This window comes from Oncorhynchus mykiss, chromosome 3 (genome assembly GCF_013265735.2).
Source record: "Oncorhynchus mykiss isolate Arlee chromosome 3, USDA_OmykA_1.1, whole genome shotgun sequence".
Taxonomy (NCBI): domain Eukaryota; kingdom Metazoa; phylum Chordata; class Actinopteri; order Salmoniformes; family Salmonidae; genus Oncorhynchus; species Oncorhynchus mykiss.
Window position 1 is genome coordinate 55,714,319 of NC_048567.1, and position 16,717 is coordinate 55,731,035.

The 16,717-nt window shown below is 42.5% G+C and overlaps 1 protein-coding gene across 1 annotated transcript in view; it reads right to left on the reverse strand.

The window, feature by feature from the left end:
• Positions 1-1,467, reverse strand: part of LOC110504309 (inactive phospholipase C-like protein 1) — a 123,422-nt gene extending 121,955 nt beyond the window's left edge. The window contains exon 1 of the mRNA XM_036974642.1: positions 358-1,467. Within this exon, the coding sequence (XP_036830537.1) occupies positions 358-534 (177 nt within the window). The 5' untranslated portion in view covers positions 535-1,467. The remainder of the gene's footprint in view (positions 1-357) is intronic.
• Positions 1,468-16,717: the final 15,250 nt, after the last annotated feature.

Consider the following 16,717-nt stretch of genomic DNA (forward strand, 5'->3'; position numbering starts at 1 on the left):
TCGCACGATAATGTAATCACAACCCTCTGTAGCTTATCCTACTTCTATTAAATATTGACAGTCCATTATCCGGCGGCTCCATGTTGAGTGTCTGTTGCAGAGATATTAGAAGTAGATGAATAGACATTATGAATATTGCAATGGGAGGCTCCAGTGCGTCTATTAGGCCTAGCCTATGGGTTTTCAATATACAGCCTGGGTATTTGGTTTCCTTTGGGTGAACTATGGTAAACAATTGGCTAAGGGAAAGGCAGGCGCTTGTGTTTGTCCGGTCTGTTAAACCGAAATCGGTCAGATAGATGTGCCAGTGTCATTACATGTAGCCTCAACAATCACCTCAATGCACGAATCTCTTACCTTGATGATGCTGCTCCTGCGGGGGGCCGCCCTCACTGCCTCCAGGATGATGGTATCATTGTCCTGGCCGGGGAGGATGACTCCGCTCCGCCTCCCCGTCCTGGACGCTCTCGGCGGGATGATCTCAGGAGCTCCATCATCGCACAGACCGTCCCCATAATGCTCTTGCTCCGACATCTTCTCAACAGAAGCCCAAGTTCAAGTTTCAGGTTAGGAAATCACAAAATTGTACGTATTGCCTCGGAGTAAGTCTGCGTTGGTCGTTGTTTTTTTATGGGTGCCATTTATTTACAGAAGTGCCCGGGTATTGAGGGGTCTGCTGCGCCTTTCCAAAAACATTAAATCACGGAACCGGACTCCAGCTCATCTGGCCTCGGGCTATTCCGTTAGTCCGTTAGAGCGTCCCCGGTCCGGCAGTCGGGTAGGTTAATTACTTAAATGTCCTTAATTATGCCGAAAGTCCATCACATCCAATCTCATGTTCGCTCTCCAGTGTCCACGAAGTCGACTTGACTTGTATATCCTACTATCTGGTATAGAATCAAAGGATTGGGTGGGGAACACCCACTATAGACAATCGGAAATGTGCCCTGTTGGGAAATCAAAACACCACTGACACGCGCAGACTTAAATGTAAATTGGTTTTGATAACGAGTTTACCCAAAATACTATGCATTCCTGAGGGACGTGTTTTTCGCGCAACAAGTCCGATCAGTTTCACAGATTGGCAGCATCAGCCCTACCTCTCCATGAAAGAAAGCGCTGTCCTGGATGCTTCCAACAACAAAGCTTTTTCACACACAATGATAGGTGAACATTGGGAAGAGGAAACTTCGCAATAAAAATCGTTAAAAACAACTAACCTATTTAGGTGTAGGTTACCCAAAGTAGCTTACTCAGTCTGCCTTACCATCACCGACACAGTTACCAAAGTGCAAGGCAGTGAACTTTACGCTGTGATATATGGTGTTCTGTTAGGGAGAACAATACTTATTTATATTACATAGTTCCGTACATTGACTGAGATCTCAAAGTACCGTAAACTGCTAATCGCTTATAGTCAGTCTGCAACAGCCGATGTTGACGAGAATGAGGAACACAACTGACAGTTACAACGCCTCTACTCCTCCCCACCTCTCTGCCCCTGCCCTCCCTCCTATCCTAGAAATCATGATTGACGTGTCATGCGACCAATACACACAGGTATTTGGCACTCGTAGCGAAAAAGGGCACGCAGTTAACGTACCCAAACTCGTGGATGGGTGGAGTCAGAATTCGCGGGCTCTGGAATGCCTCACGTGTTGGAAACGTTCCAGATGTTCTTGTGGCGAGGAGAGGGCTTGGAACAGCAGAACACAGGAACAGCAAGGAGGGTCTCACTCGAGCAGGATTCCTCAACTGGCGGCCTGCAGGCTGAATTTGGCCCACGGTGATTATATTTATTTATTGTTGGACATAAATGACTGTAAAAACACCCGCAAATCAGCTTCAAGTGATTTTCGTTTTGGAAATATTTTCAAAGTATTCCCACATATAATAGAGATATAGGCATATACAAATTTAACCCATAAGAGACTAAGCCCTGTCTAAGAGGGGGTCTACTAAGCTACACTACATGACCAAAAGTATGTGGAGCATGACTCATCACTTCAGAGAACGCTTTTCCACTGCTCCAGTGTCCAATGGTGGCAAACTTAACACCACTCCAGCAGACGCTTGGCATTGCACATGGTGATCTTAGGCTTGTGTGGGGCTGCTCGGCCATGGAAACCCGTTTCATGAAGCTCCCGACGAACAGTTATTGTGCTGATGTTGCTTCCAGAGGCAGTTTGGAACTCGGTAGTGAATGTTACAACCGAGGACAGACGCTTTAGCAATTGGCGGTCTCGTTCTGTGTGGCCTACCACTTCGTGTCTGAGCTGTTGTTGCTCCTAGACATTTGGTTTTATACAGTATCAGTTAAAAGTTTGGACACAACTACTCATTCATGGGTTTTTCTTTATTTGTTCTATTTTCTACATTGTAGAATAATAGTGAAGACATCAAAACTATGAAATAACATATATGGAATCATGTAGTAACCAAAAAAGTGTTAAACAAATCTAAATATATTTGATATTTTAGATTCTTCAAATAGCCACCCTTTGCCTTGATGACAGTTTTGCACATTCTTGGCATTCTGTCTTCCCTGTAACGTACAGCGTTGAGATTGCCTGCAATGACAACAAGCTCAGTCCGATGATGCTGTGACACACTGCCCCAGACCATGACGGACCCTCTACCTCCAAATTGATCCCGCTCCAGAGTACAGGCCTCAGTGTAATGCTAATTCCTTCGACGATAAACGCGAATCCGACCATCACCCCTGGTGAGACAAAACCGCGACTTGTCAGTGAAGAGCACTTTTTGCCAGTCCTGTCTGGTCCAGCGACGGTGGATTTGTGCCCATAGGCAACGTTGTTGCCAGTGATGTCTGGGGAAGACCTGCCTTACAACTAGCCTACAAGCCCTCAGTCAAGCCTCTCTCAGCCTACTGCAGACAGTCTGAGCACTGATGGAAGGATTGTGCGTTCCTGGTGTAACTCAGTACCTGTCCCGCAGGTGTGCTGTTTGGATGTACCGATCCTGTGCAGGTGTTGTTACACGTGGTCTGCCACTGTGAGGATGATCAGCTGTCCGTCCTGTCTCCCTGTAGCGCTGTCTTAGGCGTCTCACAGTACGGACATTGCAATATATTGCCCTGGCCACATTTGCAGTCCTCATGCCTCCTTGCAGCATGCCTAAGGCACGTTCACACAGATGAGCAGGGACCCTGGGCATTTTTCTTTTGCTGTTTGTCAGAGTCAGTAAAAAGGCCTCTTTAGTGTCCTAAGTTTTCATAACTGTGACCTTAATTGCCTACGGTCTGTAAGCTGTTAGTGTCTTAACGACCGTTCCACAGGTGCATGTTCATCAATTGTTTTTGGTTCATTGAACAAGCATGGGAAACAGTGTTAAAAACACTTTACAATGAAGATCTGTGAAGTTATTTTGATTTTTTCAAATTATATTTGAAAGACAGGGTCCTGAAAAAGGGACGTTTCTTTTTTTGCTGAGTTCATATGTATCTATTTTTACGTGTATTTAACCCCTTATTTTTGGCACTAAACAGTCTCCACATATACTTCCATACACTTTTTCAACTGGTACCGGGGACCTTCAGATGAGTCTTGTGAGGTCTGTGAGCATCCTAGAGCAAACAGACATTTCGTGAGTCTCACCTTTGCACCAAGGGGTCATATTAGTTGGCAGATTGGCTATACCAACTTCAGACTAGTCCCTAGACGCTTGTGGGGATCGTGGAGCAAAATGGAGAACACTATCGTGTTTGTGAGAGTCTCATTGTTCCATAGAGGGGTCATAATAGTTCAGCCACTACAGACAATTTTGTATGAAGACTGATTTTCGGGCTGTCTCAGTCTGACAAACATCGCTTTAGCTCTGTCACCTTTCACCGCAGATGCAGAAGGTTTGAGATGCATCCAATGCAAAAAAAAACAGATATCTCGATCCTAAACTGACAGATTTTTGTGGGGATTTTTTTATTATGCTAATTAGATTTCCACAGTGGCATGGACACCGACCTTAAGGGGTGACCTAATGTTTCCAATTGTTGTGTTTTAGTCAATTGTTATTTCTGTTTGTGCTTCTTGCTGTCAATTTGCAGTCTACAAATTAGGCTACTTGTAATTATGTTCCGGCCCCCTGACCATCCATCTGCTCAAGAAAAAAGTCATCCCGCGGCTGAATCTAATTGACGATCCCTGCACTAGATGGACACATCAAACTTTCTAGCATCCTGCCAATCTTGGAACAGATGACCTCAAGGTGCAGCAACAGAATAAAGTGACAGTTTGGCACAGGGAAACCAGTTTAGTTCCCTTTGGTATGAAGTTCATTGCCAGGACCAGTGCATTTAGATGTTTAGCTTTTTAGAAGTATTGTTATGATAGCGAATAACAATCACCCCCTGAAAATTGGCAGGCTGTGTAGACCTATTGTTGAAATGATGCCAGTAATTAATGATAACAGCAAGTGTGTAAAAGCAATCCAAGAGCATTTTAAAGTTTGATTGGCAATCTCTAATTTAGTGGAGCCTTATCACTGGAATTAAAAAGATGTATCCTATATCCTTCCTCTAAGCCTCTCAAACTCAACTCTGTACCTCAAAGCCAGTTCCACTGTGTTTCTTTCATTGTTGCCCTCTAATCTGGAACTGATTTAGACCTGGGACACCAGGTGGGTGCAATTAATTATCAGGTAGAACAGAAAACCAGCAGCCTCCGGACCTCGTAGAGTAAAAGTGAAATAACCCTGCTCTTAACTATGCAATTAGTAATGTAATTAAAACATTGTTAATTGTGTTTCATGTAATTTTTCTCCAAAATGATTAAGAGGGTTTGCTTATCGTCCACCAGCCAGCCGCTCACTTATGGCCAAGGGGGATAGTATGTTCCTATCTGACACAATGCTCAATTATGGGCCTCTTGCTTCCCTCTACAGTTTATACAATGCACTGCAAAAACAAATCCAATGAATTAATGTATAGGCCTATAGGCTACAGTCATTTAGGATATTTCTATTCTTTGTATTTTAAATGGAGAGCAATAATTGAACTGAGTATCATAGATTAAAGAAATAGGCTACAGACCTACGCCTATTGGTCTCTCATTGACACCCATGTGCCAAATTAGTCTTGAGAAATAGTGTCATAGCCGCGGGAAGTAGGGGTGCTGAGGGTGCTGCAGCACCCCCTGATAAATTATTTGTATTTGTTTAGGTTTTTCACAAAAGTTGTGCACTGGGCCTTTGCTACTCATATATGAGTGGAAGGGCTGTCCCCGTGAAAAAAAAGTCTGTAGCGGTCTAAGGCACAGTCCCATCTCTCTCTAGCGACTCCTTGTGACAAACCAGGAGCCGGACGCATGCACGCTGACTTTGGTCGCCAGTTGTACGGTGTTTCCTCCGACAGATTGGTGCTGCTGGCATCTGGGTTAAGCGAGCAGTGTGTCAAGAAGCAGTGTTTCGGAGGACTCACGGCTCTCGACCTTAGCCTCTCCCGAGTCTGTACGGGTGTTGCAACGATGGGACAAGACTATAACTACCAATTCGATATCATGAAAATGAGGAAAACTGTCAAAAAAATAACAATACATCTTGGTCGACCGAGAGTGGCCCTGTTCTTTCAACCAATCGATTGGTCGAAAAGTTTAAACGTATTTTTCCATATATAGACAGACACACCTTATGTGTTTGAATAAAATAAAATACATATGCACTGAGTTTGTCTGATGCTTTAAGCACACTGTTTGATTAAATAATTAAGACACACAAATGACTTAAGAAAGAGCCTGATGCTCAGGCTGTGTTTAAAAAAATGACAGTGAGTGCTTATGTGACTGGTGCACATTGTCTCGCTCTCCTCCCTAGGCACCACAGCACAGTAAATGTTTCTTGTGCTGTCCGTGCTGAAGCTGCAACATCATTTAAGCCATTTCGCTTCTTACTTGTTTCTGACTGAAAAGTTCTGTTACCGAAATCTGTAGTTTGTTTAGGCAAAACATTCCCTATTCCCTCAACATGAAAAATGTAAGCATCACATGCATGTGACCAATAGGGCCTATAGCCTATCATAAATCACATCAATAAATTGGTTATAACAAACTCCAAACACAGAAACACATGACTGAAAAATGCATGCAGAGGACGTGAAAAATAAACTCAAAACAGGCAAATGTTTACTGTTTTCTCAGGAGGGAACAGGGAAGTCAAATCTGTGGAAGACTTTGTTTTGAAAACTACTGGAGATGTAGAAAAAGGAGGGTATAGGAGCAAGCGTTGCGTGAGTATTACAGTGCATTCGGAAAGTATTCAGACCCCTTGACTTTTTCCACATTTTGTTACGTTACATTCAATCGTTTTTCCCCTCATCAATTTACACACAGTGACATTTTTGCAAATGTATAACACTCAAACACTCAGTCATCAGCACTATCTGCACTGCCTCTATTCAAATGACTCTCTCCTAACACACACGCCATACGCTGCTACTACTATTTATTTATTTTTTATCCTGCTGCTCAGCCACTTTACCCCTGATTGTATGCATATTATCAGGAATCAAGGTAAGACCCAAGTGCAGACTGTGTGGAGTAACAATGTTTATTGTAACCACAGGGGCAGGCAAACGACAGGTAAAGGCAGGCAGGGGTCGATAATCCACAGCAGAGGCCAAGGTACAGGACGGCAGACAGGCTCAGGGTTAGGGACAGGCAGTGGTCAGGCAGGAGGGTACAGGGTCAGGACAGGCAAAGGTCAAAAACCAGGAGGATGTGAAAAAGAGAGACTAAGGACAAACAGGAGCTGAGACAAAACGCTGGTAGGCTTGAACAAACAAGACGAACTGGCAACAGACAGACAGAAAACACAAGTATAAATACACAGGGGATAATGGGGAAGATGGGCGACACCTGGAGGGGGTGGAGACAAGCACAAGGACAGGTGAAACAGATCAGGATGTGACACATCTATCCTCATCTATCACTGATATTGTTTTTAATATTATTCTTGTACATACTGTATGTTATTTTATTTATATTGACATTATCTATTTCTGATATTGCTACTATGCAAGTAACCATTTTGGCCGTTTTGCTACTATCCAAGTAACCGTTTACACCTTCTGTAGAGGCCCAGCCACTTGGCAATATGTGGCTGGGGGTTATAACATTTCTTTCACATGACCCATCAATTTAGACAAGTGTGTCTGGATAAGCGTCATTTAATATTTATAAAATATTTTTATCTGGACACTTTCTGTTTACCTGGAAATGTTCCTTTTTGTAGGCTACTACTTTGACCACTTTTAGTCTTAATCTTTACTACACTATTCACTGTTTAGCACATGACCTGTTTAGCACATGACATGTGAATCCTTAAAGAGATGGGTGGGGCTGGCTTAAGAGGATGTGAACAATGCTGAATGGGTGTAGACAAAGGAGAGCTCTCCAGTAGGTACCAAAACATTCAAAGGCCACTCAAAAGTGAGTTTACAAGTTTATCAACTTTCAAAGCAGAATTACTTTCCCATTGTTCCTCAAATGCAGTATATGATATACCATTTTGTAGCTCTGAATCTCTCTACATTTATTCAATGTAAAAAACACAATTGCTAATTTTGCTATATAAGACCGATTTGAGCCAGTCAGTCACATATATTAAAAACAGCTGTGACGATCATTGTTGGAATGAGGTGAGGACCAAAGCGCGGCGTGGTAAACTAAACAGTTCTGAAAGGTGACATACACATAACAGAAAATAATCACCCACAACTCAAAGGTGAAACCAGGCTACCTAAGTATGGTTCTCAATCAGGGACAACGATTGACAGCTGCCTCTGATTGAGAACCATGCCAGGCCAAACACAGAAATCCCAAATCATAGAAAAAATAACATAGACAACCCACCCCACTCACGCCCTGAGCATACTAAAACAAAGACATAACAAAAGAACTAAGGTCAGAACGTGACAACAGCTGAATCTGTGAAATTGTTTCATCCCATATGTTGCTGTTGCATGAGGCTTGGTGCTCACGGAATCAGTAGGACATTAAACTAAAACTCAAACATGCAACAGAAGCATTCGCTACATTGTTCTCAATCCCAATATGCTGGTTAATTTTGCTATTGTGCACATAGCAACATAGGGAAAGGTGCCAATTCTACGGCGCACTGAAGATTATGTTTCAGAACCGAGGACAGTGACCGTATCCAACATGGGAGAAAGCGCATTTGTTATAAAATAATATTAGATGTATTAGTGTTGCACCATTATTTGTACCTAATATAATCATATAAATGACATTTTCTTAGAGTGATGGACTGTGCCATCCCCTTGGTCTACGCAATGGATTAGTCCACTGAGACAGGCGGGATTCAGACAGGTGTGTCTTATGCACCATGAAAAAAACATAAATAAATTGCGACTGCTCGACTAAAAAAATCCCGGTCGACCAACAGCCTATCGACCAAACAATCGACCAGTCAATTAAATAGGAGAGCTGGAGGAGTCTTTGTGTCTCGGAACATTTGGTTGTCAATTTACAGAAGGCCCGCCGCATCCTGGAGTCGCCTCTTCACTGTTGACGTTGAGACTGGTGTTTTGAGGGTACTATTTAATGAAGCTGCCAGTTGAGTACTTGTAAGGTGTCTGTTTCTCAAACTAGACACTCTAATGTACTTGTCCTCTTGCTCAGTGGTGCACTGGGGCTCCCACTCCTCTTTCTATTCTGGTTAGAGCTAGTTTGTGCTGTTATTTTCTAGACTGATGAGTTTCAGAAGAAAGTTCTTTGTTTCTGGCCATTTTGAGCCTGTAATCGAACCCACAAATGCTGATGCTCCAGAAACTTAACGGGTCTAAAGGCCAGTTTTATTGCTTGTTTAACCAGGACAACAGTTTCCAGCTGTGCTAACATAATTGCAAAAGGGTTTTCTAATGACCAATTAGCCTTTTAAAATTATAAACTTGGATTAGCTAACACAACGTGCCATTGGAACACAGGAGTGATGGTTTCTGATAATGGGCCTCTGTATGCCTACTTAGATATTCCATACAAATCTGCCATTTCCAGCTACAATAGTCATTTACACCATTAGCCATGTCTACACTGTATTTCTGATCAATTTCATGTTATTTTAATGGACAAAAAATGTGCTTTTCTTTCAAAAACAAGGACATTTTCTAAGTGACACCAAACTTTTGAATGGTAGTGTAAATGTCTGGAACAATTCAATTTTGGAGAGTCTTATAAAATGGGTTAAAGTCATGTATAGTAACTCTAGGTGTAAAATAGTAAATAATGGCTACTTCTCAGAAAGTTTTAAACTGTCAAGAGGAGTAAAACAAGGTTGTCCACTATTGACATATCAATTTATTATGGCCATCGAAATGTTAGCTATTAAAATCAGATGCAACAATTATATCATGGGGTTAGAAATCCAGGGCTTAAAAACAAAGGTGCATTGTACACTGACTTTTCATGTTTTCTTTTAAATCCACAGCCTCTAACCTCTGGATTACAACCAAATTACGATAAGTGTACTATATTAAGTATTGGATCACTAAAAATGATAACTTTTACATTACTGTGTAGTTTACCAATAAAATGGTCTGATGGTGATGTGGACATACTCAGTATACTGTACATATCCAGAAAAAAATGAATGATCTCAAACCAATACATTTGAATAGAAAGTTAGCAAAAATAGATGCGATCTTGCTACCATGGAAAGGAAAATACCTCTATTTGTGGAAAAATCACCCTGATTAACTCTTTAGTCATATCCCAGTTTACCTATTTACTTATGCTCTTGCCTACACTTAGCAACCTGTTTTTTTTAATTATATGAGAAAAAAATATTCAATTTTATTTGGAACGGCAAGCCAGACAAAATGAAACGGGCCTATTTCTATAATGAATATAAATTCGGAGGGCAGAAATTCTTAAATATGAAGGCATTAGACATTTCACTAAAGGCTTCAGTCATATAAAAGTTATACTTAAATCCAAACTGGTTCTCTATCAAATTAGTAATAATGTCTCACCCAATGTTCAAGAAGGCCCTTTTGCCCTTTATTATTATTTGAAAAGGAAATCATCTCCCAAATATCGCTATTTTTAAACAAGCCATAGAAAGTTGGTTGCAATTTCAATTTAATCCACCAGAAAAAAAAACAGAACAAATAATACAGCAAATATTTTGGTTAAACTCAAAAATACTAATAGATAAAAACAAACTTTTGATACTTTTTGAAAAAAAAAGGTAGAATCTTTCTAAATCATATCATAAATATGACTGGTGGAGTTACAGTATGTCACACATGCAGCTAACAAAAACATATGGAAATGTCTGCTCTACCCAAAATTACAACCAACTAATTGCAGCATTACCGCAAAAATGGAAGAGGAAAGTGGAATCAGGAAAGAGTAGGAAAACTGCATTAACAACCATAATTGGTTAAAGAAAATTGTGATGAATAAAAAAGTATACCAGTTTCATTTAAGGACCAAAACATTGCCATATAGATTGCAAAATAGTTAGGAAGAGATTTTCCACCTACCGATTCCATGGAACGTGGTTTATGAACTGATACGAATAACGACGCCTGATTCAAAACGTACAATTTTTCAATTTTAATTATTATACAAAATTCTTGCACCCAATAGAATGTTATATACAGTGGGGAGAACAAGTATTTGATACACTGCCGATTTTGCAGGTTTTCCTACTAACAAAGCATGTAAGTCTGTCATTTATATCATAGGTACACTTCAACTGTGAGAGACGGAATATAAAACAAAAATCCAGAAAATCACATTGTATGATTTTTAAGTAATTAATTTGCATTTTATTGCATGACAAAAGTATTTGATACATCAGAAAAGCAGAACTTAATATTTGTTACAGAAACCTTTGTTTGCAATTACAAAGATCATACATTTCCTGTAGTTCTTGACCAGGTTTGCACACACTGCAGCAGGGATTTTGGCCCACTACTCCATACAGACCTTCTCCAGATCCTTCAGGTTTTGGGGCTGTCGCTGGGCAATACGGACTTTCAGCTGCCTCCAAAGATTTTCTATTGGGTTCAGGTCTGGAGACTGGCTAGGCCACTCCAGGACCTTGAGATGCTTCTTATGGAGCCCCTCCTTAGTTGCCCTGGCTGTGTGTTTCGGGTCGTTGCCATGCTGGAAGACCCAGCCACGACCCATCTTCAATGCTCTTACTGAGGGAAGGAAGTTGTTGGCCAAGATCTCACGATACATGGCCCATCCAATACAGTGCAGTCGTCCTGTCCCCTTTGCAGAAAAGCATCCCCAAAGAGTGATGTTTCCACCTCCATGCTTCACGGTTGGGATGATGTTCTTAGGGTTGTACTCATCCTCTTCTTCCTCCAAACACGGCGAGTGGAGTTTAGACCAAAAAGCTCTATTTTTGTCTCATCAGACCACATGACCTTCTCCCATTCCTCCTCTGGATCATCCAGATGGGCATTGGCAAACTTCAGACGGGCCTGGACATGCGCTGGCTTGAGCAGGGGGACCTTGCGTGCGCTGCAGGATTTTAATCCATGATGGCGTAGTGTGTTACTAATGGTTTTCTTTGAGACTGTGGTCCCAGCTCTCTTCAGGTCATTGTCCAGGTCCTGCCGTGTAGTTCTGGGCTGATCCCTCACCTTCCTCATGATCATTGATGCCCCACGAGGTGAGATCTTGCATGGAGCCCCAGACCGAGGGTGATTGACCGTCATCTTGAACTTCTTCCATTTTCTAATAATTGCGCCAACAGTTGTTGCCTTCTCACCAAGCTGCTTGCCTATTGTCCTGTAGCCCATCCCAGCCTTGTGCAGGCCTACAATTTTACCCTGATGTCCTTACACAGCTCTCTGGTCTTGGCCATTGTGGAGAGGTTGGAGTCTGTTTGAGTGTGTGGACAGATGTCTTTTATACAGGTAATGAGTTCAAACACGTGCAGTTAATACAGGTAAGGAGTGGAGAACAGGAGGTCTTCTTAAAGAAAAACTAACAGGTCTGTGAGAGCCGGAATTCTTGCTGGTTGGTAGGTGATCAAATACTTATGTCATGCAATAAAATGCAAATTAATTACTTAAAAATCATATAATGTGATTGTCTGGATTCTTGTTTTAGATTCCATCTCTCACAGTTGAAGTGTACCTATGATAAAAATTACAGACCTCTACATGCTTTGTAAGTAGGAAAACCTGCTAAATCGGCAGTGTATCAAATACTTGTTCTCCCCACTGTATGTGGGAGATACAACTTTCCCAGCTCTCCAGATTTTCTACATTGTGGAATAATAGTGAAGACATCAAAACTATGAAATAACACATATTGAATCATGTAGTAACAAAAAAAGTGTTAAACATATCAAAATATACTTCATATTTGAGATTCTTCAAAGTAACCACCCTTTGCCTTGATGACAGCTTTGCAGATACTTGGTATTCTCTCAACCAGCTTCATGAGGTAGTCACCTGGAATGCATTTCAAATAACAGGTGTGCCTTGTTAAAAGTTTATTATGTCATCATTACTTTAAGACATGAAGGTCAGTCAATCCGGTAAAACTTCAAGCACTTATAAAGTTTCTTCAAGTGCAGTCGCAAAAACCATCAAGTGCTATGATGAAACTGTCTCTCATGAGGACCGCCACAGGAAAGGATGACGCAGGGTTACCTGCAGAGGATAAGTTCGTTAGAGTTACCAGCCTCAGATTGCATTCCAAATAAATACTTCAGAGTTCAAGTAACAGACACATCTCAAAATCAACTGTTCAGAGCAGACTTCGTGAATCAGGCCTTCGTGATTGAATTGCTGCAAAGAGACCACTACTAAAGGACACCAATAATAAGAAGAGACTTGCTTGGTCCAAGAAACATGAGCAATGGACATTAAACCAGTGGAAATCTATCCTTTAGTCTGATGAGTCCGAAGTTGAGATTTTTGGTTCCAACCGCCATGTCTTTGTGAGACGCAGAGTAGGTGAATGGATGATCTCCGCATGTGTGGTTCTCACCGTGAAGCATGGAGGAGGGGTGATGGTATAGGGGTGCTTTGCTGGTGACACTGTCTGTGATTTATTTAGAATTCAAGGCACACTTAACCAGCATGGCTACCGCAGCATTCTGCAGCGATACACCATCCCATTTGGTTTGCGCTTAGTGGGACTCTCATTTGTTTTTCAACAAGACATTGACCCAACGCACCTCCAGGCTGTGTAAGGGCTATTTGACCAAGAAGGGGAGAGATGGAGTGCTTCATCAGATGACCTGGCCTCCACAATCACCCGACTAAAACCAATTGAGATGGTTTGGGATGAGTTGGACCGCAGAGTGAAGGAAAAGCAGCCAACAAGTCCTCAGCATATGTGGGAACTCCTTCAAGACTGTTAGAAAAGCATTCCAGGGGAAGCTGGTTGAGAGAATGCCAAGAGTGTGCAAAGCAGTCATCAATGCAAAGGGTGTCTACTTTGAAGAATCTCAAATTTAACATGTATTTTGATTTGTTTTATCACTTTTTTGGTTACTACATGATCCTATATGTTTTATTTCACAGTTTTGATGTCTTGACTATTATTCTACAATGTAGAAAAGAGTAAAAAAAAAAAACCTTGAATGAGTAGGTGTGTCCAAACTTTTGACTGGTACAATATGTATATATATATATATATATATATATATATATATATTTTTTTTTTCAATTTTTATTATTATTTTTACATTTCACCTCTATTTATCCAGTTAGGCCAGTTGAGAACAAATTCTCATTTACAACTGCGACCTGGTCAAGATAAAGCAAAGCAGTGCAACACAAACAACAACAAATGTACAGTCAATAACACACTAGAAAAAGTCTATATACAGTGTGTGCAAATGGCGTGAGGAGGTAAGGCAATAAATAGGCCATAGTAGCCAAATAATTACAATTTAGCAAATCAACACTGGAGTGATAGATGTGCAGATGATGATGATGTGGAAGTAGATATACTGGTGTGCAAAAGAGAAAAAAAGTACAGTAAAGCAATATGGAGATGAGGTAAGTAGATTGGATGGGCTATTCACAGATGGGCTGTGTACAGCTGCAGCGATCTGTAAGCTGCTCAGATAGCTGATGTTTAAAGTTAGTGAGGGAGATATAAGTCTCCAACTTCAGCAATTTGTGCAATTCGTTCCAGTCATTTTAAAACAATGTGTGTTCGTTTAAAAGCTCACATTCTTTATTAAAGGTGTTTGCAACAACCCTGCACTCGGGGAGCAGTGCGCCAGGTGAGATGTGGCACGTAGGTGCACTATGAAACGTAAATAGGCCGTGCGGGTAATTAGCGTGCAAGTCCTACAGTACCCCTCACAGCTTGCTAATGATATCCACGTCTCATAGACGGACTGTTACAGTCACAAATATGATGTGTACGTTTCACTGAGGCAGAAGTCTGTGTGTTGTTGTGATTCTGGATGGTCAAATTGCTAGCAGCAATGACAAGAAGTGTCACGCCCTGACCGTAGAGAGCCTTTTTTATTCTCTATTTGATTAGGTCAGGGTCTGACTTGGATGGGCAAATCTATGTGTTCTATTTCTTTGTTGGCCGGGTATGGTTCCCAATCAGAGGCAGCTGTCTATCGTTGTCTCTGATTGGGGATCATACTTAGGCAGCCCTTTTTCCTACCTTCAGTTGTGGGATCTTGCTGTTGTACTTGCTTTTACTTCTTGCTTTTACTGTGTAGCCTGCAGAACGTTATGTTAGTTTATCTTTTGTTGTTTTTTGGTGTTCATCTAAATAAAGAAAGATGTATGCTTACCACGCCGCACATTGGTCTCGTTCTAACGACGGACGTAACAGAAGATCCCACCACAAACGGACCAAGCGGCGTGGTCAAGAGGAGAGGACACAACGGAATCCCGAGAGGCAGCCCAAAAAAAAGAATTGGGGAGAGCAGGTGACGTGGGCGTCAGTGCTGAGGGGTGAGTCCGAGACCGAGGAGGAATTCTTTGACCTTTTGAGCGAGGAGTGGTTGGCAGGGGAGAGGGACGAAAGAGTTTGGAGGGGTTGGAGTCTGGAGCAAGAGAGTCGCTTTGAGGAGCGTGTGACCCTTCAGGCACCATGCTTTGCGGTTACACGTACTGTGTCTCCGGTATGCATCCACAGCCCGGTGGGCTCTGTGCCAGCTCCCCACATTTGCCGTGCAAGAGTGGGAATTCAGCCAGGACGGACTGAGCCGGCTCAGCGCTCCTGGTCTCCGGTGTGTCTCTTCGGTCCCGGATATCCTGCGCCAGCTCTGCGCGCTGTCTCCAGTGCACCTTCACAGCCCAGTACGTCCTTTGCCAGCGCCACGCAGTTGCCGGGCTAGGGTGAGAATCCAGCCAGGACGGGTTGCGCCAGCTCTGCGCTCCAGACCTCCGGTGCGTCTCTCCAGCCCTGTGCATCCTGTGCCAGCTCTACGTACCCGACCTCCTGTGATGATCCATGGCACGAAGCCTCCAGTGATGATCCATGGCCCGAAGCCTCCAGTGATGATCCATGGCCCGGAGCCTGCAGTGATGATCCATGGCCCGGAGCCTGCAGTGATGATCCATGGCACGGAGCCTGCAGTGATGATCCATGGCACGGAGCCTGCAGTGATGATCCATGGCACGAAGCCTGCAGTGATGATCCATGGCACGAAGCCTGCAGCGACGATCCGCGGTCCGGAGTCTCCAGCGGCGGTCTGCGGTCCGGAGTCTCCAGCGGCGGTCTGCGGTCCGGAGTCTCCAGCGACGGTCTGCGGTCCGGAGTCTCCAGCAACTGTCTGCGGTCCGGAGTCTCCAGCGACGGTCTGTGGTCCAGAGCCGCCTGCGATGGTCCCCGGTCCGGAGCCTGCAGCGACAGTCCCCAGTCTGGAGTCCCCAGTCTGGAGCCTCTAAATAAAGAAAGATGTACGCTTACCACCCTGCACCTTGGTCTCATTCTAATGACGGACGTAACAAGAAGCTGACATGTGGGGAATCGTAGGTGGTTCGTTTCAGCTAGTTTTATCATGTTCTTGATATCATGTCTTGTTTTAGCTATGCTATTATGGCTAAAATTCGCTAGCTAGCCAACAACTGTGAAGATGTATTTGATAGACAACAAGTGCTTATATGTATTTATCAACATGCATTTATGTTTTCAATATATATTGGAGAAAAAATATAGTTTTCATGTTGTCAACAATCTAAGCCAACCTGTCTGTTTTACATCATAGCTGGGCATGTGTTGGTTTTGTTGGTAAACAACCAACCCATCTATAAACACGACAGGTGAACGAGATCATTCTTGGAAATAGACGTTCTTGTCATTTATTTGGTTTTGGATTCGAGTCCATCCATACATTGGAGGAAAAGGAAGTTCCAGTTTCCATAGATTTAATCATCTCTCTTTGAAGATCAAACAAATATAGGCCTACAAGGTATTGCACATAAAAATCACTTAAACGACTGTATATTCCTATATAATATGTTATCTTGATCCAGTTTGTTTTACACTGTCTAGAATAACAGATATTACAGGACCAAAAGGCACCAATGACACCATGAAGGTAGAGATAGAGATTTAGTTGCTTTAGAGGACACCAAGAGAGAAGGCCTAGACATGGTGAAACTGGTGCCTTCATATTATGTGGGGGTGCATTCTGTGCTCAGTGCTCTCTCTCTCTCTTTCTCTGTGTGTTTGTTTGTGTCCCAGAAGTCCTCACAAGATTAGTAAACCAACTAAAATTCTGGGAAGTG